The sequence below is a fragment of the Bison bison genome, unplaced genomic scaffold, assembly GCF_000754665.1.
Source record: "Bison bison bison isolate TAMUID 2011002044 unplaced genomic scaffold, Bison_UMD1.0 scf7180017864304, whole genome shotgun sequence".
Taxonomy (NCBI): Eukaryota; Metazoa; Chordata; class Mammalia; order Artiodactyla; family Bovidae; genus Bison; species Bison bison.
Genome location: NW_011494876.1, coordinates 13342628 through 13368967, shown reverse-complemented (window position 1 = coordinate 13368967; position 26340 = coordinate 13342628). Strand labels below are relative to the sequence as shown.

General features: G+C 38.4%; 1 protein-coding gene across 6 annotated transcripts in view; it reads right to left on the bottom strand.

The window, feature by feature from the left end:
- SFMBT1 (Scm-like with four mbt domains 1) overlaps window positions 1–26340 on the bottom strand; it is a 117585-nt gene that overhangs the window by 9720 nt on the left and 81525 nt on the right. For all 6 annotated transcript variants that reach the window (XM_010851696.1, XM_010851695.1, XM_010851694.1 and 3 more), the window contains exons 5-16: window positions 25260–25500; window positions 19509–19597; window positions 16681–16927; window positions 15863–15954; window positions 14897–14998; window positions 13435–13585; window positions 11145–11227; window positions 7279–7405; window positions 5906–6019; window positions 4111–4153; window positions 3225–3289; window positions 539–678 (exon numbers count right to left, since the gene is read on the bottom strand). In XM_010851696.1, the coding sequence (XP_010849998.1) occupies window positions 539–678; window positions 3225–3289; window positions 4111–4153; window positions 5906–6019; window positions 7279–7405; window positions 11145–11227; window positions 13435–13585; window positions 14897–14998; window positions 15863–15954; window positions 16681–16927; window positions 19509–19597; window positions 25260–25500 (1494 nt within the window). The remainder of the gene's footprint in view (window positions 1–538; window positions 679–3224; window positions 3290–4110; window positions 4154–5905; window positions 6020–7278; window positions 7406–11144; window positions 11228–13434; window positions 13586–14896; window positions 14999–15862; window positions 15955–16680; window positions 16928–19508; window positions 19598–25259; window positions 25501–26340) is intronic.

Below are 26340 nucleotides of genomic sequence, written 5' to 3'. Positions count from 1 at the left end.
TGGTCAGAAAGGAATAGGCGCAACAAACCAAGAATTACTCTTAGCATATGCTTCCCAATCCTTTACCAGTCATGAGACACACAGAAGCTTCAGCCTCTCCAGACACAGCCTCGCCACCCTAAGGCCTGAAAGGTTTGATAACCTCACATCTGTTGCCTGGAGTGTGGCACGCTGGTGGGGAAGCACAAGCCCAGCAGGTATGTATGTAACTCTGTCATGGTCCCAGGTTAACGCCACACAGCCTCTCAGGCTTAGACACCTCTCATGGTCATGCATGAGGACCATGTGGGCTCTAACAGAAGACTTTTCTACAGTGACAGAGATGAACTGCCACGTGAAGAACTGCTCAACTGAATGTTCCCTATGGAGCAAAAAATATTCACGTGCCTGGTTCATTGTTCAAGACACGAGAAATGTGAGTCACTTTTGATAAAACCTGAAGGTGTCACATCTATGGCATGCTGATCCTTGTCTAAATGAGTCTATGAGACAGCTGTGAAATTTCTTTAAGTTCTTATACTCTAGGCAGGAACCTTACCTCTCTGAGGACCAGGACACAGTTCCCGGGTCCCACACACTGAGGCAGCTCAGCGATCCTTCCTTTGTTAAGATATGGCCCTGAGAAGCAACGGTGGTTGAAGTATATCTTTGGACAGCAATATTTTCCATTAATCACAACTGAGAAATGAAGAAAAACAAATATTCAGAACAGAATGCTACCCTACGCTTCTAAAGCAAGATTACTGAAGAAAAAACCAGTATATCCACTATTATATAAAGTCAGGACTTATTTTGAAGCTTCACATGCAGTCTGAGTGTGAAATACCTTATACTTGACAAAAAGTATATTATAGGGCTATCACTCTGCTGAAATTGAATATCCTGATTTACTGCAGATTAACTCCTGGTTAGTGCAATATTGTTCCAGAGCCCCATGCTTCTATCACTACAGGAAGTGGAGGATTTACTTTGAGAACTCATGATAATTTCTGAAGACCAACTACTCAACAATCAGTTCTAGAGTATTTCTAGACAGTGATGGTGAATATCCAGAACTACAGTTTGTCCCTTAAAACCACTGAACTATCCCAGGGACGGGGGAGCCTGGTGGGCTGCCGTCTATGGGGTCACACAGAGTCAGACACGACTGAAGTGACTTAGCACCAGTACACTGGCAGCCTCTGATGATGCAGGAGCCCTCCCATCACTGGGATTCTTCAGAGGGCTAAAAGCATGCTGCAACCCCATCTCTAAATTCTTCAGGTATTGTGGGGTGTAACTGGGCCTAGAGAACCCTCTGTTCAACTATTTTTTGTATGAATACTGTACTCCAATATAATGTTTTTTTAACCCCTCATATTGAGTAGTTGGCAATTCAGCTACTAAATATAAAAAAAAAATTCAAAAACACTATAACATCTACTTTCAGACAACGCAAAGAGAAGCTCTTCTGATGACAGCCTTGTTAACCCAAAGGAAAAGTGTATGTAAACTGTCCAGTTTTTAAAAAATATTTATTTGTTTATATGGCTACACTGCACCTTTGTTGCAGAATGCAGGATCTCTTTTAAGTTGCACATGTGAACTCCTAGTTGCACCATGTGGGATCTAGTTCGCTGACCAGGGACTGAACCCAGGCCCCTTGCGTTGGAAGCCCAGAGTCTTAGCCACTGGACCACTAGGAAAGTCCCTTGCCCAGTGCCGACAGCACCCAGCAGGACATAGTGTTCACACTCTAATTAAGAACACAGTCTTTTATTTATTTAGTTAGTTAATTTATTCGTAGGCCACGCTGCATGACTTGCAGGATTCTTCGTTTCTCAACCAGGGATTGAACCTGGGGCCACAGCAGTGAAAGCATGGAGTCCTATCCACTGGACCACCAGGAAATTCCCAAGAACTCAGTCTTAGCACATGTAGGGGCCCACTTTTCCATTTGATCTCTGTCACCCAGGTCCCCTCTGGGGATGCACCCTGCTCCTGGAAATGCTGGCAGTTTACAGCTCTCAGTTGTGAGTCTATCCTGGAATCACCCTCAGTCTAGAACTGCCCCTCAGGAGGAGAGAGCTACCTGCCCCAAGGCCCCACCCTCTGTGAGGTGGGGAGGGAGGAAGAGCTCACTTCCATAGCTGACCACTGAGGGAACACTAGGGTATGGCCACCACACCTCTGCTAGCAACACTCAGCGGCTCCACCAGCTCCAGGGCTCCCTGTGGGGCTGGAAAGGAATTCTATTACAACTGCACTGTGCCTCAACTTCTCCCTCTGCCCAGTCCTGTGTCCTTCAAGTCTTCCCAGAAGTGTTCCCAAAAGCACTCCCCTGAAACTCCTACATGCAAATATCAATCTCAGGCTCTGCTTCCAAGGTAACTTGACCTACAACAAAACCCAAAGCAAAAAGACTTTGGCTATGATCACATGAGATATTAATATCTTAATTCTGTGGTTTTAGTGGGCATTAGAATGGTCAGTAATACAACAAAAATAAAGAAATGCACAGCCCTGATCCTCCATGATGTTACAAAAAGGCAGTGGGTAGAAGAGACAAAAGTGCAAGTTTTGAACTTGAGAAATATGAGTTCCCTTTCTCACCCTTTTACTATAAGCTGTGTGACCTCCTGTGCTTTGGTTTCTTTCTGAGGCATTCACTGAATACCACCCAAAAGCTTAAGGTGTGCTAAAACACAGAGCCAAGATGCTACGTGTCATACAACCAGCAAGAGGGAGCCAAGGAGTCCTGGTCAACAGCTTGGCCTCCAACAAGGAGCCCTGTCTCATTTAACAGGTATTGCCTACAGGATGTTTTTCAGTGTTGCTGTCTGTCTGTCTGTTTTTGCAAAATATAGACAAAATATAGTGTGTATATCATAGAAAGGTTTTAAAGAAAAATAAACATCTATCTTTCAACCACCCAGTTTAAAAAAAGAGCACAATCTGGAGAGCCTCAGGTTCTTTATGAAACTCAGGGATAATATATTGACCTCCAGAGCCTTTAACACTGCCAAGTGATCAGTAAATAATAGCTAAAATATTATAAACACACAGAAATACTAGCCTAAAGATAATTAGTAAACTGAGTATATCTTAAGACAGTTGTAACTCTTTAAAATCACAATTAAGAGATCCCTCTATGAAGCTACTCCAATAAGCTTAAGTTATTTTTAGATAAAGTCCACTACAGGAAATTAAAGGTCATCTTTTCCTAAGACTGTCTGAACTTATACCTGAGTCTGTGGAGCTCAGCTCCTGATTCTTCAGACCCTCATGGACAGTCCTTGAGGATGGTATTCTGCATCAAGAAAAAGCAACAAAATGTAATGAGATAGTCTTTAAGGTCAATAAAATGTGAGGATTACTTTCCTTCAAATCTAAGAAGAAAGCAAATGTGGCAGACTGCAAAATCTGTAGCAAAAAGTGCTTCCTTGATCATACTTTTTTTAAAAAAAGCAATTGTTTTAAAAGCTATTTATATGTTCTAAGGGGAAAACAACAGTATGTAGACAGTGCTGTGATACTGCACATTCAAACGAACTTGCATTTATGTGAGCAGCAAACTACAGACTGCCTTGTGGGCCTCTCAAAACACAAGTAAACTGCAGATGATCTCTGCTTGACAGTGGTTTCACTTTATGATATTTCAACTTAATGAAGGTGCAAGAGCAATATGCATTCAGCAGAAACTATACTTTGACTTTTGATCTTTTCCCTGGCTAATGTTATGCGGGATGATCCACGATCCTGGGCAGCAAACCGTCAGCCAGGAGATCACAAGGTAAACAATCAATACACTTAAAATCATTCTGTTCTTTGCTTTCAGTAGAGCAGTCAATATATTAGTTGGGTGTTCCTTGTGGCGGATGATTCTTCCACCCTGGAGGCTAATATAAGTGTCCTGAGCATGTTTAAGTTAGGCAAAGCTACGATGTTTGGTAGGTTAAGGATGTAAAATGCATTTTTCAACTTATGATATTTTCAACTTACATTAGCTTTTTTGGTACATGATCCCAGTATAAGCTGAGGAAGATCTGTACTCATTTTTTTTTTAACAGATGAAGAACAGAAACATTTTTATGTTTCCTTCTTCTATTTAACATACTTTTTATTACTTACTGTTTTTCTGGTTGAACCACTGCAATTTTCCTCTGTTTGTGTACTGTACAAAGAAAAAAAAAATCCATAAATAAATGTCAAGAAAAATAAAAAGACAAAGGAAAGTTACATATGCATTAAGCTAATATTTGCTTACAGCTGACCCTTGAACAACATGAGTTTGAACTGCACGGGTCTCCTTATACAGGAACTTTTTCAACAGTAATTACTGTAGTACTGCACCATCTGAGGTTGGCCGGTTCCTCAGACGCAAAACTGCAGAGACAGAGGGCCAACTATGGGACATGTACAGCTACAGATTTTGGTATCCATGGCAGATCCTGGGACCAATCCCCTGTGTATACTGAGGGACAACTACACACAGTTTACTGGTCTTTAGTATATTCAGAGAGTTGGGCAATGATTACCACAATTGATTTGAGAATATTTTTATTATCTCAAAAAGAAACCTGGTACCCCATAGCAATCACCTCTTTATTTACCACCCCTGAGCCCTAGGCAACTACCAATCTACTTTTCCTCTCTCTAGATTTGCCTGTTCCTATAAATGGAATCATACAACGTGTGCTCTTTTGTGACTGGCTTTTACTTAGCATAATGTTCTCAGACTTCATCCACATTCTGGTGTGTATTAATACCTCATTCCTTTATATTTCAGACTACTCCACATTATGGAGATATAACATTTGTTTATCCATGCTTGAGCTGATGGACATTTGGACTGTTTCCAGCATGAACATTTGTGTACACGTTTTTCTGTGGATATATGTTTTCATTTCTCATGAGTATATAACTATATTTAATACTCTGAGGATCTGCCAGGCTGTTATCCAAAGCAGCTATACAATTTTATATCCTCTGGATATAAAATGAAGCTAGCTGGCCTAGGGAGGCATAAAAATATTACTTTGGCTTTCTGTATAAAGACATATCAATACGTATTTCTAGTATTTGCTACTTAAGTATACACAGAACTAGGTTTTAAAAACAGGTGACCTTTGAACAATGCAGGGGTTAGAGTGCCAACCCCCATGCACTCAAAGATCCATGTATAAATTTACATTCCAGTCTCTGCAGGTGCAGTTCTTCACCCATAGATTCAACCAACCAGGGCTCATGCAGTACTGACGTATATATTTATTGAAAAAACCATGTATAAGTAGACCCACACAGTTTAAATTCATACTGTTCAAGGATCAACTGTACTTTAAAGGAGGTTATTTTATGGTATACAAATACCTTTCAATATTTAAAAGTAAGGGGCAGGAACACTTTAGAGTTAGGTTACTAAACATGGGCACTTGCCTCTTGCTCAATCTCTTCCTCTCACAGTTGTTGGCTCTGATGGAAGCCAACTGCTGTGCTGTGAGCGTCCCCATGAAGCAACCCAAATGGGAAGAAACTAAGCCTCCAACTGACAGCCAGCAAGGAACAGAGGCCCTCAGCCTCGCAGCCCACAAGGAAATGAATTCTTGCCCACAAACATCTGAGTAAACTTGGAAGCACACCCTCCCCCAGTTGGGCCTTGAGATGACAAGAGCCCTCCTGACACCCTGAAATGTGGCCTCACCAGAGACTCGATGCTGAGGTCCCAGCAAAGTTGTGTCAGATTCCTAACCCATAGAAACTGTGAGATAATAAATGTTTTGTTGCAATGAATAATTTCCTAGGCAGGAACGGATAACCAGAATATAATTTTATTGTTCTCTCAAATGTCCAGATTCATCCCTCTTGATAACAGCCAAACAACATACTATTTAACAATCAAACCTTCAACCCAGAAGTAGACAGTTACCTCGTGCTCGGCGAGGAGTGCTAAGGGGATGGCCATTGGTTTCACACCAGCCCAAAGGAAATATATCCATTGATTCCACATTCACAATAAATTCAGGTATGGGCTTCTTAGAACCTGTTTAGATTTAAAAAACAATTTTAAGACCACTGAATAGTTTCTTCATAAACTACTTCCTAGACAGTGTTCTAGTAGACAGTATCCAGTGTTCTACTGTTGCAAAGGACACAAAGTTTCTTTAGCAAGTTTCCTTTACAAAAGTCATACTTCTGCCCAGGTGGCATAGTGGTAAAGAATCCGCCTGCCAATGCAGGGGACACAAGCCCTTGGGTCGGGAAGAGTTACTGCAGTCGGCAGGAAATGGTAACCTGCCTCAGTATTCTTACCTAGAAAAGTCCATGGATAGAGGAGCCTGGTGGGCTACAGTCCATAGACTGGCAAAGAGTCAGACACGGCAGAGCAAATACACACATACTTTTTCATGTGCAACAAACATTTATAAAAGAGTAAACTGTCCCCCAATAATGATCAAAACGGGCAGTCAATGTACAGGGTGACCCTTAGTTAGGGAACAGCAAATAAGCTAGTAGAACTACTAGTAATATTCAGATGGTAGACAAATATGGTAGTGAATTCCATGAAATAACTGGAAAATAAAAGGCAAAAGTTATAGTTCTACTCATTTAAAAAACATCAGTTCTGGTACTCAGGCACAAGCCAGGAGGTAGAAAAGGTAGCTCAAATCAGAAACTGATAAAGACAAGTTGCTCAGAAGGGGCTGCATAAACATGTATACCTAATATGGTTCTTGATCCCTGTGTTAAACACTAACTCTGCAAACTGGGAACAACATAAGAACCGAGTCTGGCTATCCGGGAATGAATAATAATAATAAAAAAAAATCCAGGCCAAACATAGTTAGTTGTAGAGATGAGTACTCATATGCTACTTTCTGTTCACAAACCTGTTCCATCACTGAGTATTACTTTTAGTATAATATATCTTGTCAATTTCACATACTTTTTGGTACTTCTAGTTGGGGACAACCAAAGTATAATCTCTTGAATAAGCTGGTTATTAATGCTCAAGCTCATATATTTTGGTCATATCAAAATATATATTGTTTAATCTATATTTTCCCCTTCAAGAAAACAGGGGACCCTATAAGTGAAGGCTTTTATTCAAATTCATTTCCTAAAATTTGAAGGTCAAGGACAGGAAGACAACTTTTTAGGTCTTAAATTATAAATTAGAAGTCTCTGAACAAGAACCTTATTTAGTTAATCAATTAAGTTGAACAAGTCACATTACAGGGGTAAACAGGAAGGCAACGAAGACTGTTCAGAGGAAGGCTTCTCAGGGGAGCTGACACTCACCCTCTAGCTGGAGCCACAGGTAGGAGCCTCTCACTGCAGTAATGGTGGCAACACACACTTCTTCAGGGAGAAGAGGGTTCACTGCCTCAAGCTTCATGTTCTCCTTAAATTCATGCTCAAAAATTGACTAGAAAATAAATTCATCAAATAACATACTCAATATTCACTCATGTGCTCATCTGAGAGATCTTTCCAAGTAACATTTAATCCCAGAGTAACTCCTCTATTCCACACCCCAGGATAACTGTCCCTTCCCCTCCCTAAAGAAGATGAGACTTATCCTCTAGGCAGTAAAACATCAGATCCCTGGGCAGGAGGACACAGGAACAGTTGAGGGTGTGCATGCTGTCCAAAACAGGGATTACCATACGGAATGCCAGGAGGCCCAGCCTCTGCCTCTACATGCCATGCAATGGACTCAAAGAGACTTCTTGTGTTAATATGACAAGCACAAGAAGGAACACATAAAGATATGGATTGAGGTTTCTCCAACAAATGGCCAGCCAGATCCTTCCCAACTGGGTAGTTCAAGATGGACAAGTGCTACCTACATGCTCAGAGCTTCCAATCAGCCTTTTCTTTTAGTCCCGATTTCTTAAATATAATCAAACAAATCCTACCGAGGAATTAACAGGTATCTAAAGATAATAAAGCTAGAGACAAAAACAGATAAAATAAGCAACTTGGAGAAACCAGATTATGCAAGAAGAATCATCACAAAAAAAGCAGGAGTAATTAACATCCTCTGAAAGATAAGAAACATTGCCACATCTTTAAAATAAGAATAGCATGTTATTAAAAACAAATATTCAGAGATAAGAAATAGGTTTTAAAAGTTAAAAATGTGATATCAGAGCTTCCCTAGTGGCTCAGTGATAAAGAATCCAGCTGCCAAAGCAGGAGACACAGGTTTGATCTCTGGTCTGGGAAAATCCCACAAACTGAGGAGCAACTAAGCCCATACACCACAACTATTAAGCCTTTGCTCTAGAACCCGAGAGCTGCAACTACCGACCATGTGTGCCCTGCAACAAGAGAAGTCACCACAACGAGAAACCTGTGCACGCAATAGAGAGCAGCCCCCACTTGCTGCATCGAGAGACAAGCCCATGCAACCCACCGAACACAGCCAAAAAGAAACTATTTTTTTAAATGTGATATCAAAAATTAAAAACTCAAAACAAGAGTTGAAACATAAAGTTTAGGAAATCTTCCAGAAAGCAAGGGAAAAAAATCCTAAGAAGTAGGAAAGGTGCTGGGGAGGGGGCAGGCGGTGTGGGGGATTAGAGGCCTGATCCAGAGGGCCAACAAAATGAGAAATTTCAGAAGGAAAAAAGAGAGAGAGAAAAGGAATCAAAGAAGAGATTCAAGACAGCTTCCCAGCACAGAGAGGCAAAGGTCCAGAGAGAATCCGCTCTCCACGCACCAGCACATGGGTGAAGATGGGCCAAGCCATGGTTTCACATTGAAATGTAGTGACAAAGGAGATTCTATAATCTTCCAGGGACAGAGCAAAAGGCAGGTCATATATGAGAGACCAAGAATGTCTTTTAACTTCTCAATACCAACACTGTAAGGTAGAAAACTTATTTAACTTACATGCAGAGTACATCATGAGAAATGCTGGACTGGATGAACCAAAGCTGTGATCAAGATTGCCAGGAGAAATACCAATAACCTCAGATATGCAGATGACACCACCCTTATGGCAGAAAGTGAAGAAGAACTAAAGAGCCTCTTGATGAAAGTGAAAGAGGAGAGTGAAAAAGTTGGCTTAAAACTCAACATTCAGAAAACTAAGATCATGGCATCCAGTCCCATCACTTCATGGCAAATAAATGGAAACAGTGACAGACTTTATTTTGGGGGGCTCCAAAAAGACTGCAGATGGTGACTACAGCCATAAAATTAAAAGATGCTTGCTCCTTGGAAGTAAAGTTATGACCAACCTAGACAGCATATTAAAAAGCACGGACATTATTTTGCCAACAAAGGTCTAGTCAAAGCTGTGTTTTTTCCAGTAGTCATGTATGGATGTGAGAGTTGGACTATAAATAAAGAAAGCTGAGTGCCAAAGAATTGATGTTTTTGAACTGTGGTGTTGGAGGAGACTTCTGAGAGTCCCTTGGACAGCAAGGAGATCAAACCAGTCCATCCTAAAGGAAATCAGTCCTGAATATTCATTAGAAGGACTGATGCTGAAGCTGAAACTCCATTACATTGGCCACCTGATGCAAAGAACTGACTCATCTGGAAAGACCCTGATGCTGGGAAATATTGAAGGCAGGAGGAGAAGGGGACAACAGAGGATGAGATGGTTGGATGGCATCACCGACTCAATGGACATGAGTTTGAGTAGGCTCCAGGAGTTGGTGACAGACATGGAAGCCTGGGGTGCTGCAGTTCACAGGGTCACAAAGAGTCGGACACGACTGAGCGACTGAACTGAACTGAAGGCAGAAAACAACTGATGCTTTCAAAATTCTACAATGAAATAACTCTCAGCCTAAAATTCCACACTGAGCCAAATGATGAGTCAAGTTAGCTGAGTGAAGATATTTTCAAACACAAAATGTCTACTAAAATTTATGTCTCTTGCATTGCATTTCAGGAAGCTTTTGAAAGACAGACTCCATCAAAAACAAGGGAGTAAACCAAAAAAAGGAGGCCATGAGATATACAAAACAGGAATTTCAAGTCCAAAGAAAAGGGAGAGGCAATTCCTTGGGACACAGAGAAGAGCAGTTTCCAGAATTAAAACTACACAGCAAGCCAAGAGAGTAACCTGTCTAGAAAGGGGTTGCTAAGAGGGGTGTCTCTTTAAAAAAAAATTTAAAAATGACAGATTTCCTGATGTGCAAACAGTTTTGAGAATCTACTGAATGGTGTGGGAAAAGGTAGTTTTATAACAAAGAAACAAAGAAAATTAAGCTATGAAAAACTAGGCAGTTATTAACTTGAGGACAAATTAAAAGAGAAAGCAATCATAAAATAATGCACTACTCATCAGGTGGGAAAGAGTGAAGGCAAAAGGAGAAGAGGGTGGCAGAGGATGAGACAGTTAGATAGCATCACCAACTCAATGGACAGGAATTTGAGCAAGCTCCGGGATGGCAAAGGACAGTGAAGCCTGGGATGCCGCAGTCTATGCAGGTGGCAGGGAGTTGGACTTGGTGACTGAACAACAACAATCTGTGAATAACACTTAAATGTCCATGGTAACATAAATACTCAAATTCAGACTTAACCAAAAATTGTAAAATCACCCTAATAGGACGAAGAAACAGGAAAGACAGAGGAGAAAAGTAGTAAAATAGCCAGATTACTCATTTATCATAATATAGAATCAAGAGACACATCTAAAATTAACTCAAAAGACAGCAGTGTATTATAAATAAAGAACTATAAATATGAGAATAACAGTGAGAAGAATAGGAAGTAAATACTTCTGGGAAGGGAAGCCATGGAAAGTTGGATAGAGTAAGAAATTACTGTTTTATGTCCTAAGCTTTTCACTGTTATTTGCCCTTGTTAACCATGAGTAAGTTTAACAATTTTCACCCCTTAATATTTCAACATATTTTCATATTTAATGGACTATCAAAATTAATCATAAACTAAAATTTTAAATTCATATAATTTCAGCTAATAAAAAAATAAACCAGTAAAACTGTTAAGCTAATTAAATTAACAAATTAACTTCTGCAGTAAATGAACTTTTCCTTGGACCATTTTATTACAAGCAACAAGAGGCTTTTCTGGGTTGCATGAGAGAACTGGCTTCAGAGTAAACATCACTACAGCGCAGGAAGGCAGCAGTCCCCCACAGCCCCGGAGCAGTGGCCCTGTGGGCATGGAATTCTCACCGGAGGGAAGCACCTCTGGGGAGCAGCTTCAGCACCACACTGTTTGAGGTAGTCGGCCCAGTCAAAGTCCTGGCCCTGGTAGCCTAGGCAGGGACAAAAGAGCAATGACTCACACTTCACGTGCTCGCCTGGCTTTACCTCTCTGCTGGTATCCACCCACGACTTCTAATTTCGCTAATTTGAGGACTTAATCATTTTAGAGGAAAAAACATCCTATCAAATCTAAAGTATTATTGATTTTTATAAAATAGAGCAACTCTGGAGAGAATTTTCAACTTTCACACTTCAAATCAAGCATTTATTTGAGCAGTATTTATGATTAGTTGTTGACAATTTAACAAAAGATTTTAAAACAGTTATGACTGAATTTGATCTGTGCTAATAATTCCAGTCTCATTATCCTTCTATTACGACTTAGGCGCTAAAGGAAAAGAGATAGCAAACAACCTACAGCACTGGTTAAATCAATGAAGACTTCTTTCATAAAGTTATTTCCTAAAACGTGTCGTAGCTACTACTAATACTCTCAACAGTTTCCTTTTCTACAAAATCTCAATGTTCCCATAACCTGAGTCATGAATTCATTTCACACAAAAAAAACTGAGCTTAATTCCTCGCTTCAGTCTACAGGGTTCTTGGCAGAAGCCCCTCTAAACCAACACCCTGACGGCACTGGCTCTGTGCCAGGAGCTGACTGAGCCCTGCTGCCCCGCTGGGTCTGTGCTTCTCTCTGGTCCCCGGAGTTCAGTGCCCCACAGGCACAGAGCAGGCTATAAGACTGCTCCAGCCTACAATGTGCAGCCAGCTCCTCTGCCCAGGTTCAGACTGGCACCGTATTTTCTCTGCCTCCACTTCAACTCCTGACAGTAAATCACCTGCCATTTTGAATTCAAAACCCACTACTTTCCTTCTATTTATAAAGACAGCTGCATTGTCTATAAAAATGCTGAGAGCGCTGATATCTTTAATACAAATGTTTTATCTTCTCACAAAAGACGGCAGACAGGATAAGGAATTTGGGGTGTTCAGAGCATTCACGCAAAGAACTTGCTCCTGAAGGTGTGTACCCCACCCCTTCCATCCTCACCAGGCAGGCACCCCCACTGTCTGGTCACTGATGAGGGAGACCCAGGGGGCTTCTGCTACTGTTTTCCCCTATTTGCTCATCGCAGGAACTGTCGTTCTCACTTTTGTTTCTCCAGTGACTAGTCCAAGGCCTGGCTCAACGCAAACATTCCACAAATGTTTGTTGGATAAATGAAGGCTGAACGGAAGACAAAGGTTCACAGTCTGTGACTCTTGTGAACAGAAAAGAACACTCCCAGTCCAGTGTTCCAGCAGTCACCATTTGGAAAGTGAAGATACATTTTACCAAGGACTTGCCAATAAAGTGTAATACATCGCCAGTCAAATAATCTGACTTGCTGATATAAAAATCAGATAAACATATTATACTTCCAGATACTCTAAATTAAAATTTTTATTTCAGCTCAAATAAGTCATATTTAGTAGCCTTAATTAAAGGGTCAAAGGTTAAACTTTGCAAGGCTGCAAACATGAGGAAAATGAGCTGCTACTTTCCTACTTACAGCCTGAGTTCTACTCTTGACCAAAATCCTCCCTCTGAAGTCCAAAGCATCTCCCTTTAAGAGGAGGTCCAGAAACCGAACAGTCATCAATCCACGTCCTCACTCTGGCTCTCAGGCTGTTTCTTGTAAGCCAGCTCCCAAAGCTCATTGCATCCTACCCTCACCCCTACTGCCTCCCGACAGACACAGATGGAGGCTGCATGGAATCCTAGGTTGTCATGAAGATATTTATCTAAGTAGTAGGACATACTTTCCTAGTTTTCAAGCTTAATTTATGGGCTTCCCAGGTGGCTCAGTGGTAAAGAATCTGCTTGGCAAGCAAGAGACATGGGCTCAAACCCTGGGTCAGGAAGATCCCCTGGAGTAAAATGGCAAACTTTTATTCTTGCCTGGGAAATCCCATGGACAGAGGAGCCTGAGGGGCTACAGTCCACAGGCTTGCAGAGTCGACACAACTGAGCGACTAAGCATAGCACAGCAGCACAAGCTTAATTTGTAACATTTAAATATGTAGAAACTGGAATCTAGGTCTTTGTTTATACTTGTCTTGTGCCCCCAAACCACTAAGGACTGGACTGGGTGTGAGGAGGCGGGGGGACAAAAGATCCAGGTAAAGCCACCTGATAAATCTCATTTATCTCATAAATCTCATGATAAATCTCATTCCCAAGCAAACAAATGAGAAAAGAATGAATACACACCAGGAGGGGGGCTGATGTGTAAACCATTCTTCAGACTCCACTGCACAGGGAAAATACCAGGGCTGTCGGTGTGACACACGAAGGATCGCTGCCCACGATTCTCCAGTCGCAAATCATCCATTTCCACCAGAAAATACTTTTCATCAAAAACCTGTATGTATAATTTAACACACAAAATAGATAAACTTTTTTTGTGTACATATATACATACGTGTGCACATACACACATGCCATTTCTTTGGTGTAGCTAATAAACATGTTATAAAAGTTCGTAGCCACATTAATAGTAACGTTAAGTCTGTTTTAATACTACTACTAAGCACTCAATAAATCTTATCTTTATGTCAGTATTGTTTTAATCAAATGCTTTTCATGTAATATTAATTCAGTTTTAATCTTTCTAACAATCTAATGAGGTACCATTATCAATCCTATTTTGCAGAAAAGAAAACTGAGTTTAAAAAAGTTAGTAACTTGCACCATGTTACACAGATGGGTAGAAACAGAGCTTAGATTTAAATCCAAGTGTGTGAGCTGTGAACAAAACTTCGTTCAGACTTAGAGAGGAGTCAGCTACACTAGTTTATTAGATCAGATCCTAGCCTAGTTTCAAATACCAAAAAGAAGGTTTTATGAACCTCCCCTAGCTCCTTACCACCTACCATTCAGACTCCAGAAAGGACTTTCTGGCCCCATTGCAGGTTCAAGATCCCTTCTTGTTCTAAGAATTATCCTCTTCTGAGACAAGGAAAATTCAAATCTCAATAGGTCAGATGATTCAGCTTCCAAGTAACCACTCCTCTTGTCACACCTGACTTTTGGTTCTACTCTCAGTAAACGGACTTCTGCTCTACTCCTAAAACAAAATTCTCTGCCTTATGCATCAGTTCTCATAACCAGTAACTGGGCCTGTTACCATCACAGACAACCCGCCCTGTTCTTGTGCGTACTCCTAACCAAAGCCTGTTTTCGTTAGTCTTCCAAAAGATTAAAAGTCTACATCTGGAATCCATGGCTGGAACAACTCTACTTTCAATCTTGTGACACTAAGACCACTGTTTTCCACACACCTGTTCACCCAATGAGCCTGGCACCTAGTTGGACATTGATGACACTGCCTGCCTCCAAACTTTTCAGATACCATGGGCTACCTCCTGGTTAGATCTCCTCTAGTTATGGAGGACTGCCATAGGACACAGCTACGACTGCCCCCAAAGAGTGTGCACCCCACTCCTCTGGTACCCAGGCTTTGGTTAACTGGGGCAACCAAGCTCTGAAAAAGGAATGCACCACAAAGAGTTGGACATTAGAAACGTAAGATGTGCACAGAACTAATTCTAACCTCACAGCTTAGGAGAAACAATGGATTGGATTAGCAGAGTCTAACGATCAAAACACCACCAATTTCCTAAAACAGCCACCCTAACAAGAATTCTTACCAAGACAGTTGCCTCCATTTTACCTTAACAACTGTAGCAGGAGAGATGCCAAAAGGAGACCAGGGGTCCACAGCTTCTAATTTCATATTTACAGAGAATGAATGAGTGCCGATCACTCGCTTGTCCTGAAATGCAAAGGCCAAGAGGAAATAAAATATAGTATTTTCACATTTACTTTACGCTAACATATAGCTGAATACTACTCATTTTTTAAATTTTTTATTTACTTGCTTTTGGTTGTACTGGGTCTTTGTTGCTGCCTACAGGCTTTCTCTAGTGGGGGCTACTCCTTGTTGTGGTGTGTGGGCTTCTCACTGTGGTAACTTCTCGTTATAGAGCATAGGCTCTAGGAACACAGGCCTCAGTAGTTCTAACATGCAGGCTCATTAGTTGTGGCTCCTGGGCTCTAGACTACAGGCTCAGTACTTGCAGTGCACAAGTTTGGTTGCTCCATGGCATGTGGGATCTTTCCAGAACAGGGATTGCACGCTTGTCTCCTGCATTGGCAGGTGGATTCTTATCCACTGCATCACCAGGGAAGTCCTGAAAACTACTCTTAATTAAAATAATGAAACTGTCCAGCTTCTATTAAATAATCTAGTCCTGTAATTATCTTCCTAGCCTAGAAAAAACTATTCAGGAAAAAAAGAAAACCAAAGGGAGCAAGCACTCCTACTCACTACATTTGGAACACAAGGACCATCCACAGAAAACAACAAGCTTATTTTAATACAAGTCAGGGCTATGTAGTTTAAAAGCAGAAGAGAAAAGACTCAGAATGCTTTAAGAGCATTCAGGAGAAAACCTAGACTACCTTCAGGTAAAAAGGAAGGATGATCATCACTCCAGCCTTGAAACCTCTTCGTCTCCTTCAGTCATCACAGCGCTCTCACTGACACCAGGGGTTATTTCACACTTTGCAGCTTCCTCATATTGCTGTACTCTACTGTGAGAAGACAAGTCCCTATCTACCACATTTTTGTTTTTACCTTAAACAAATAAGATGGTAATGGCTCTTCCTCCTCTTTGACTTTGGCCAAGATCTCTTGCCACTCAGCTTCATTTTTCAGATGTCTGATGGCTTTAGTTAAAACAAGACAGGATGCTTTAAGTAATCTGAGAACTTACAAATTTTATAACTGCTCTGAAATCATTCACATAAACAAAAAAGTCACTTTCCCCTGGGAAAAGGGAGGGGTTCAAGCCCACTTATACCGTCTTTACTCAGAGCGGTCCTACTTAAACTTCAGTACCTTGTGTCCTCTGTTCAGAACCTGGGTAGTAGTTGAGTAAAAACACCTATCATGAGACCATAAGGATTACTCCAGTCCACAAAATAATACAACATCCAAATTGCGGTATATAATAATGAATGCGAGTGATTTCAACATTAACTCCTATTTTAATATCTTTTTTTTAAAGTTTTTCATTTTTTTAAACTGGAATATCTTTAATCAATAATCCGCTTTGAACTCAAGACCTGTCCTACTCCTACGTCTATTTGAATGCTACTTAGAGAACTTTTCTTCAGTTTTGGTAAGGGGTCAGTATAACTTAGGGCAGAAGTCAGTAAAAGCTGGGGCAGAAGGTATATCAGTATGTGTGGCAAATTACTAAGGCAACAAAGCTCCCCCCTCCAAAAAAAAAAAAAAGGCATTTACATATTCCATATACATTTGCAATACTTCTATTATGCAAATCAACAAAGGCTTTTGTAACATGCAGAATAATGTATTTTTCAGTCTCATTGATATTAATAAACAATAATGGCCCAATATTAAAAGAAAAATGTTGTATTGCTCCTCACCTGATGGGGGTTGAAGCTCATACCCTTGTTGAGCAGCCCAACCAACGTGATGAAGAAACGGATCCAAGTAATACAACCAATGTTCAACATTATCAGAACCCTCAAGTCCTTCATAACGCAGCTTCAGCCTTCCCCCAATGTTGTCTACCACAGTAACAATCCAAGTACTTAAAGAGTCCTGGAAAGCTTGACATTCCAGCCTGGAACCTGGAGCAATGAGATCTAAAGGATTCCTCCCGTTACGGAGCTACAGGTAAAAAAGCAAAATGATTTTATGAGAGGTAACATAATATTTTTAAAAGTCAAGTTTTAAATGAACTCAAACTAGCTTTTATATTCTTATCCATTCAAAGCTAGGGACACTGAACCGCCTAATATTAGACAAGTCTGTATAGTATTATTTCTGGTGATGTGAAAATATCTACCTTAAAGAAAATTTACTATAAAGCAATAGAACTATTCTAAAAGATTTCTATCTCTAGGACTATGCTACATAGTTTCATCTAGAAAGAATTTTTAAAATATCATCATTACTTAAGTCTTTGTAAAAGCCAAGTATGATCATCATTAAAAAAAAAAAAATCAAACATGACAAAAGTAAAAATCACCCACAACCCACCTCCAGGAAAGAACACGATAAATGCTTTGGCAAACACTCTGTGAGAATAGGTTTTTTACACCCAAGTCAACATCCATCCACGTCTTATCTTTTTCTCTCTCTTGTATTTTTTGAAAACTATATATTGTTTTTCAGTGTGTTTGTATCACTTAATATTTTATAGCTATCTTTCTATTACAGCACATACAAATCTTCCTCATTCTTTTAATCTGCTTTACTGATATTCTCTATTATACTTGGGCAGTAGTTTATCCACTTACATACTGATGGGATTTCAGTTATTTCTGATGTTTTACTCATTTCACAACAATGCTCTTACGAATAATAGAGTAAGTGTTTTGAATACACTCAACGAAATGAAAAGTTTAATTCTCATTCTTTAGATATACTACTAAAAACTAGAAAAAAGAAATAAAAAAGGGTGATTTCAATATATCATGTCATCATTTCTTAATGTTCAAACTTAATTTTTTTCCTCCTAAGAACTGTTCTATGATAATTATAAATTTATATATGTGCAAAAGAACACATGAACAAATAAAGGCACACATTCACAACTAAAGATAAAAATGGCTGAATCAAAGTCATTACAGAGCAGATTAATTCATTTATTCATATGTTACTGAGTGGTGAGCCAGACCCTGACTAAACGTAATTAAATGTGTCAGAGTACAGGCACACCTCTGAGATATTGCAGGTTCAGTTCCAGACTACAGCAATAAAGTAAATATAGAAATAAAGTGAACCAAACTAATTTTTTGGCTTCCTGGTATATATAAAAATTAAGTTTGTACTATAGTTAGTCTATTAAGTATGCAACAGCATTATGTCTAAAAAAACAATGCATAACCTTTAATTTAAAAATACAGAACAAAAAACTTAATACAATAGTTACATCAAAGATCACCGATTAGAGATCATACAAATATAATAATAATGAAAAAGTTTGAAACATTGTGAGAATTACCAAAATGTAATACAGAAACACAAAGTAAGCAAACACTGCTGGAAAAATAGTGCCAACAGACTTGCTCAAAGAAGGGTTGCCACAGAGCTTCAATTTGTAAAAACTGCAGTATCTGTAAAGCACAGTAAAGTGAAGCACAATAAATTGAGGTATGCGTGTATAAAATATAAAGATCACCTAGAAACAAATTCAACAATCAAGCTTAAAAGGGGAATTGTGAATGGATCACAGAATCAAATATATAAGAGTTAGAACTATAAAACATTCAGAATATAGGAGCAAACCTTTATGACCTTGAGTTAAGCAAAGCCTTCTTAAAGATTAAGACAAAAAAAGATAAATTGGATTACATCGAAATAAACTTTTGTTCTACAAACAATATCTTCAAGAAAGTGAAAAAACAATCTACAAAACAGGATAAAACATTTTAAAAATCATATATCTTGATCTAGACTTGTAATTTGAATTTATAAGTAACCCTTACAAGCCAATAATAAAAAGATAAATAGCCCAATTTTAAAATGAGCAGATACTTCTCCAAAAAAGAAGCACATAGAAAGATTTTCAATATTACCAGTCATTAGGGAAATGCAACTCAAAGTGAGAAGCCACTTTACACACAATAGGACAGCTATAGCCAAAAACAGAACAACAGGTGTTGGTAAGGATGTAAAGACATTGGAATCTTCATAAACCACATTTCACATATGCTACAAACAATTTTGCTGGTATAACAGAGACAAAATGTAAATTAGAAACATCATAACCAATAAATTCATTTCACAAAAATAAGATTATCTATATTCACCAAAAAGCCCAAAAGCTACACTAATTTAAAAGAACTGCTGAAAGTAGGTAGGTAGTGCTGCAGGATCTTCTGGGAAAAAGAAAAGGGGTCTCTCAAGTCACCTGGTGTAGGAGTTACACATGTCCACACCAAAAGATTCAACCCTGGCTCAGTCCCAAGTGAGAGCTGAAAAAGGCCACATTTCCAAGCTGCGTGAAGGAATCTGGAAAACTATAGCGTTTTATGTGTTTGCAACCAATTAAAAAACATACTAGGCTCTGAGCAAGCCACCAGTTTACAACCTCTGAGGTTAAGTTTACACCCTTAAGACCTACACCTGGGTTTGTAGTAGTAATGCTGAACTGACTCAGAGTGGTAAATAAGCAAGCCATTTTAAGATTCCCTGAAGAGGAACATTAGTTTTCCATCCTGATTCTGGAAGCAATAATACTCACGCCCTCTAGCAGTGGAACAGGAGGACTACATGCTCCGGTCAGGGTCTGCCGTAGAAACTCATCCCAGTCAGACACTTTATCTCTGATGCCTAGATGACGGAATCATACTGTCAGCCACGAAACACAAAGAAAGTAAACCACACAGAATACAGAAAACTAACTCTGTGAAAATGGTTTAGAGGTGCATTTAACTTTTTAATATGTAAGAGCCCAACATATTGATTCTTTGAGAGCTTAAAAATAATACTCCTGTAGATATGAGTTACTTCCTGGTTAGTTTTATCCAAAAAAAAAGGAGAACGGGCCCAACTCACTGTAAGTATCACTGTCAGTATAATGTTATTCAAAAATAAGCTACTTTTTTATTGTGGAAATTTTCAAACATACCGAAAAGTAGAGAAAATAATATAATGAATCCCCATGTACGGTAGTTTCAACAACTGCCTTTTATCCTTGTTCCCTTCATCCTATTCCGTTCTTTCTCCACAGGTAACTTTCCCCACAGGGACATACATTTAAATTACTGTATTTGAAAATCATTGAAATAGTTTTTCTATTTTGGGTAGTTAATTCACAAGCTCCAAACACAGATTTATTTGCATTTTTTAAAACTTTTTTTCACAAGTTATATAGAATATTTACATGGTTCAAAATTCAATTCTACAAAGTAAGTTACATTCAGAAAATCTGGCTTTTGTCTTTGTCCCCTTCATCCTATTCCCTCCTTTTCCTATCGGTAACTTTTTAAAATGGTGTGTTCCTTACTGCTATTCAACCGTTGTTCAATTAAAAAAAGTATTCCTTCATTTTTAAAAAATGAAATTCACACACACATTCATATATCTTCTTCCTCCCTCATTCAATATGGATTTTTCTTTATTCATGTAACAAAGCATCTGGAGACCACTCCTTTGATGTATGTAGATAGACTGTTTCTTTTTCTTAATGACTGTACCTTCTGTCACTATGAAGTAGTCTTCTTTGGAAAGGTGATATATATTGTTATACACACACAACAGAATATTACTCAGTTATAACAAAGAATGAAATAATGCCATCTGTAGCAACATGGTGGACCAAGAGATTAATCATGCTAAGTGACATAAGTCAAAGACAAATATCATATGATATCACTTTTACGTGGAATCTAAAAAATGGATACAAATGAACTTATTTACAAAACAGAAACAGACTCACAGACATAGAAAACAAACTTACAGTTATCAAAGGGGAGGGAGAGGGATAAATTAGGAGTTTGAGATTAACAGATATACATGAGCACACACAAAACAGAGAAACAACGAGGATCCACTGTACAGCACAGGGAACTATATTCAGTATCTTGCAATAACCTATATGGAAAAGAACCTAAAAAAGAATTTATATAATATGTATAACTGAATCACTCTGCTGAATACTTGAAACCAACACAACATTGTAAATCAACTATACTTCAATTAGAAAAATAACAATAAAATACCCTTCTTTGTCTCTTACAGTGCTTTCTGATCTGAATTCCACCTTTGTCAGATATCAAGACTGAGACTCCTGCTTTCTATTTGCACCTGGTCTACGTATCTTTGTCCATCCTTTTCTGTTTATTCTTTCAGAATATCTCCATTTACGTATGTTTCCTGTAATAGCACAGAAGTGGGTTTTACTTTGTGAGCCAACCTGAATTGTCTACTTTTAATAGAAGAGAAAGCCCATTAATTTATATATAATTTATTTATAAACATAATTTATTTACATTATCAAAGATATGGCCTCAATGCTGACTTATTGTTTAATATTACATAAATTACCTGTGTGGATCTATAGTCTTTCACTATGTGATATATTTTATTTAAATATATACTTTTTCTTTTTAAAATCTATCTTTTGGCACTTAGAAAAGTCTGTGGTTCTTTTTTCCTTCTGGTTATCTTTATACTATATCTTTATGTAACAATTCTAGTCCTCTTTAATTTTAGACTATTTTCTATTTCTTTTTTTTAACAAACAACGTTAAGTTAGCAATAACCTCCTTTTTCTCCTCTCTTTCAGCATCTCATTTCACGTAACAGCATTTACTCCCAGTTCACACACGAAAGGTAATCAGTTAAATTATTAGGCAATAACCCTGTTTTCAAAGGGGGAGGGAGGATGAATAAGCTTATACCACCATTCACCTGTTCTCTCCACTGTGGTCCCATGTTTTTTACAGTTATACTGTATTTATGTTGTCTCTCTTATAACCATCTTTTAGCTTTAAATTCTATAGCCATATATACATTTCAGTTCAATTCAGTCGCTCAGTCGTGTCCGACTCTTTGCAACCCCATGAATCGCAGCACGCCAGGCCTCCCTGTCCATCACCAACTCCCGGAGTTCACTCAAACTCACGTCCATCGAGTTGGTGATGACATCCAGCCATCTCATCCTCTGTCGTCCCCTTCTCCTCCTGCCCCCAATCCCTCTCAGCATCAGGGTCTTTTCCAATGAGTCAACTCTTCACATGAGGTGACCAAAGTATTGGAGTTTCAGCTTTAGCATCAGTCCTTCCAATGAACACCCAGGACTTATCTCCTTTAGAATGGACTGGTTGAATCTCCTTGCAGTCCAAGGGACTCTCAAGAGTCATTTAGGGTTTCACTAACCATTGTCACACTAACATTTCTTCATTTGTTTGATTTTCTGTGGCTCATTCTCTAGTGGATTTCTTTGGAAGGGCTCATGGGCACAATATTCCCTGGGTCTCTACATATTCCTAACATGTGGCCTTTACACCTGAAGCTCAGTTTGGCTAAACATAAAATCTTGGCCTTGTATATTCTTTTACTGAATTTCTTAAATATGTTACCCTGTCATCTTTTGGCATAAAGCATGTTGTCGATCAGTCTGGTGACAATCTTGTTTTCTTAACTTTTCAAGAAACTTAAGTGTTTTTTGCCTAAATGATCAAGGGATCCATTTCTGCTTTAGAGTTTAATACACACCTTGATGTAGCTGTTCTCATTTGATTTCTCCATGTACATAGTGAAACCTTTCAATATGTATTTTTACATCCTATTTGATTTCCATAGTTTTCTTAAATTATAGTTTACAGTATTTTATTATTTCATTGCTTTGGTTCTTATCTTCAGGGACGTCTATTTTTGCCAACCTATATTATTTTCTCCAAGTCCTTTTTAATTCTTTTAATTAAAATTTTTTCTTTTTTCCTCTTTTCTTTCTGTTCCATTGCTCATGCTTGAGTCACTCCTGTTTTCATCTTAGTCTTCATTTCAACTATTTTTAAACTTCTAGTTCTTGTCTAACTTCTATTTTTTTTTTCCAAATCTTCCTTTTCTCTAGTCAGTTCATTTTCTAATTTTTATAAATTTTATTTATGGTTTTCTCACTGCTCTATTGTAGTTACTATTTTCTTTTATCCTGTTTTGAAATGTTTTTGTCTGATACAGTGTTCACCTCTTTTGTGATTATGTTTCTCTGGAAGGATTTTATTCTTCCTTTTTGCCTTTTTTAAAAAATTATACCTTGACCTTGTATGAGACTTGACAGAAATCATTTCCTGTTGTTCATGTTTAAATGAGGTGATTTTGCTATACTCTTGAGATAGTGGGCCAGGTAACTTCATGTCTCCAGAACTTTCTCTTACATTGTTTTTTCACAGAATGTTAATGATCAGCTAGAAGCCCACAAAAACCCCAGGACTCTAAACACTCAGATCTTCATTTGTAAATATCATCCTTCAAAATACAAAAAAAAAAAAAAAAGAAAATCACCAGGGATTCCTAGAGAAATGGCTGATTTCAGGGTTGAGGCAGGGGAAAGTTTCCTGAGTAAGAAACTATTCAAAGAATAATGGGAACATAGCAAGGGACACATCTGCCAGCTTGAAGAGGTGTCCACTGGCCAAATCTAGGACAGTGTGATCATCAAAATAAATAATGACAGCAAGGATCATAATCCACTGAGTAAGACTCATGAGTCTACACTGACATATATACATAAATACAGATGTATACACAAACGCATGTGTGTAAACAGGAGAAAAGGGAAAGCCCTTTCTGTAGTAGAAAGCCAATTATGAAATGTAGAAGGAATTAGAAAAAAACACTCGCTAAGCATTAGTAGTAACTGTTTCAGATAAAAATTACCAATGGATGCCAAAAATAGTGGGTGATGTTTAAAGACTAAAGAGGTATTTACATAATTTTAAGGTATCTGCCCACAAGATACTAATTAAAAATGGTAAAAGTAATTTTACAGTGGAAAAATTTGGAATATATCAACTTAAGTGATGAAAGTTAATATCACAAGTTAGTGACCGGACAAATTAACAGCATGTTGTCTCCTAACATCATGCACCAGAAGGACACAGCATTACTTCTGCATTTTTTCCTACCAAATGTCCACAGTCTGAATGTAAGTAAACATCAGACAAACCTAAATTGTGACACATGCTAAAAAATAATTGGCCTATACTCCTCAAAAATGTCAACATCAAGGAAGACAAAGAAAGGTTAAGGAAACTAAAAAGATGACAGCCAAATATACTGAAATCTTGGACAAGGAAAAGATACGGGGAATAATGAATGTTTTGGATCTAAGACATAATGAACATTAGTGGGAAAACTGGCCCGTAACTTTCAAAGATGTCAAAGTCATGGAAGACTTTGGAACAAAAGACTAAGGAACTGCCCCAGATTAAAGGAATCTTTAGGAGATATGATAAATGAATGTAACAAATGACTTGGGATTTTCTTTTACTATAGGAACATTTTACTATAAAAACATTATTGATGAAAACAGAACAAGCTCTATAGATTAAACAACAGTATTATATCAAAGCTAATTTCCTGATTTTATTATTTTACTGTGTTCATCAATGTCCATTTTTAGAGGTGTATTCTCATGTTAAGAGTAAAAAGGAAAAAAAATTAAAAAGGCATTGTGTCTACAAGTGACTCTCAATGGTTCATTAAAAAGATACGTGTGTGTGTGTGTGTGTGTGTGTGTGTGAGTGAGAGAGAGAGAGAGAGAGAGAAAAGAGAGAGACAAAGACAGAGAGGGAAGAAAGGAGGATAAAGTAAATGTGGTACAATACCAACATTTGGGGAAAGCTGACAATAAGGCTCCAAGAATTTTCTATATTTTTGCAAATCTGAAATATTTCTGTAAATCTAAAATTATCAATATAACAAAATAAGAAGCTGGAAGAAAAGCATATAAGGTCTAAATTTTCTTAAGGCCATCTCTTTCCTTTTTCCATGTTTATATGACTCTTCTCTTCCTTTTGTCCTATTGTCTCTGTCCTGCTTAATTTGGATTCTACTCCCAGTAGGGCTCTTTCCTCAAAGGGAGCTTCAGCTGGTTTACTTTAAAAGCTCACAGGTCCCAGACTGTCTGAAGGTAATAGGAGGGAGGACAGTAAAATCAGAAAGAGAAACAACCTGGCCCAATGTACTCTAAGACAGCCAGACCTACAAGTTAAACTCAGAGAGCCTCACACACCCACAGGATGGTAAACAACTGATGCTCCCTATGAATGTCATAAAAGATTGAGGCTTATAAGGAGCACAGAAAATAATTTTTTCTAATGGAAATTTATATTATTCCTTATAAATATTCTCATTCAAAATACTAACCCAAAGAAGTTAGGAAGACTAATGTGCTTAGGAGATGTGAAAATCTTAAGACTGTGGACAGCCTAAATTTTCCTATATCAATACCACATCACATCTGGATATGACGTATCGCCATTACCTTCTGGGGCTTCGAGGGTCTTTTTATTCTGTTCACACCACCCAATGGGATAGAGGTCAGCTTTCCTGATGTCACACCAGAAGTCTGCTCTGCGATCCTCCCCGTAGCCATCGTAGCGGAGGAGGAGCAGCTGCTCACAGGTGGTAATGATGGTGGCAACCCAGTAGGTTTCAGGGTCAGTTTTCACAGCCACCTCCAGTTTCATCCCAGGAGCAAATCCATTTTGCAAACGTGTGTCCACCTGAACAGAGACATGTTATTAACCACCAGAAAAACATCTAATGAGTACTTCTTTGGCCAACATTCTTTAAGACTTACCATTCTAAAGCACTAAATGCAATAAAATCTTCTCAAGGGAAATCTGAGAAATTTCAGTTCTAACTCACAGGAGTAACCCAAACAAAACAGGGACTAGCAATGCTGTTCGGTCCCATCAACCCTGAAGGAGCTTTAAGAGAAGTCAGTATTCCACGAAAGCTGTCTATCATGATTATAGAACATGCTTTCTATTAAATATACAGACCACTGAATGTTCACCATTTTAACAACCTTCAACACATTAAGATTTCAAGAGTGATTTCTTAATCATTCAAAAGAAGAAAATTCATGAAGCTAGAAAAAGTAAAGGACAAACAGAAGTTATATTGATAATAAATATGTATAATACATACCATACAGAGGGAGCCGTATTTCCCAGTTTCCCTGAAACAGTCTGTGTTTACACCTGTTATCTCTGAATAATAACTAATAATGCCTCCTCTCTCTCTCAAAAGTGCCCTAATTTAAATGACAAATTATATAGTCACAAACGTTGCAGTCTGCAATTCTGAAAATCCTGTACGTATGTACTAAATAATGAGAGCCAGGTTTCTTACTGTGGGACAAAGAAGTGCATAAACCAAAATGCATAAATTCAAGTTAATCACGAGAAAAACCAAAGCCCAACTAAGAAACCTAAAACATTTAGGTTGGTGAAAAAGTAATTGCAGTTTTGGACCATGAATTTTAAATCATTATAACTAGGTTCAAACATATCTTTATTAATCAAAATAGGAATCATTAGAATCAACACATTTTTCCA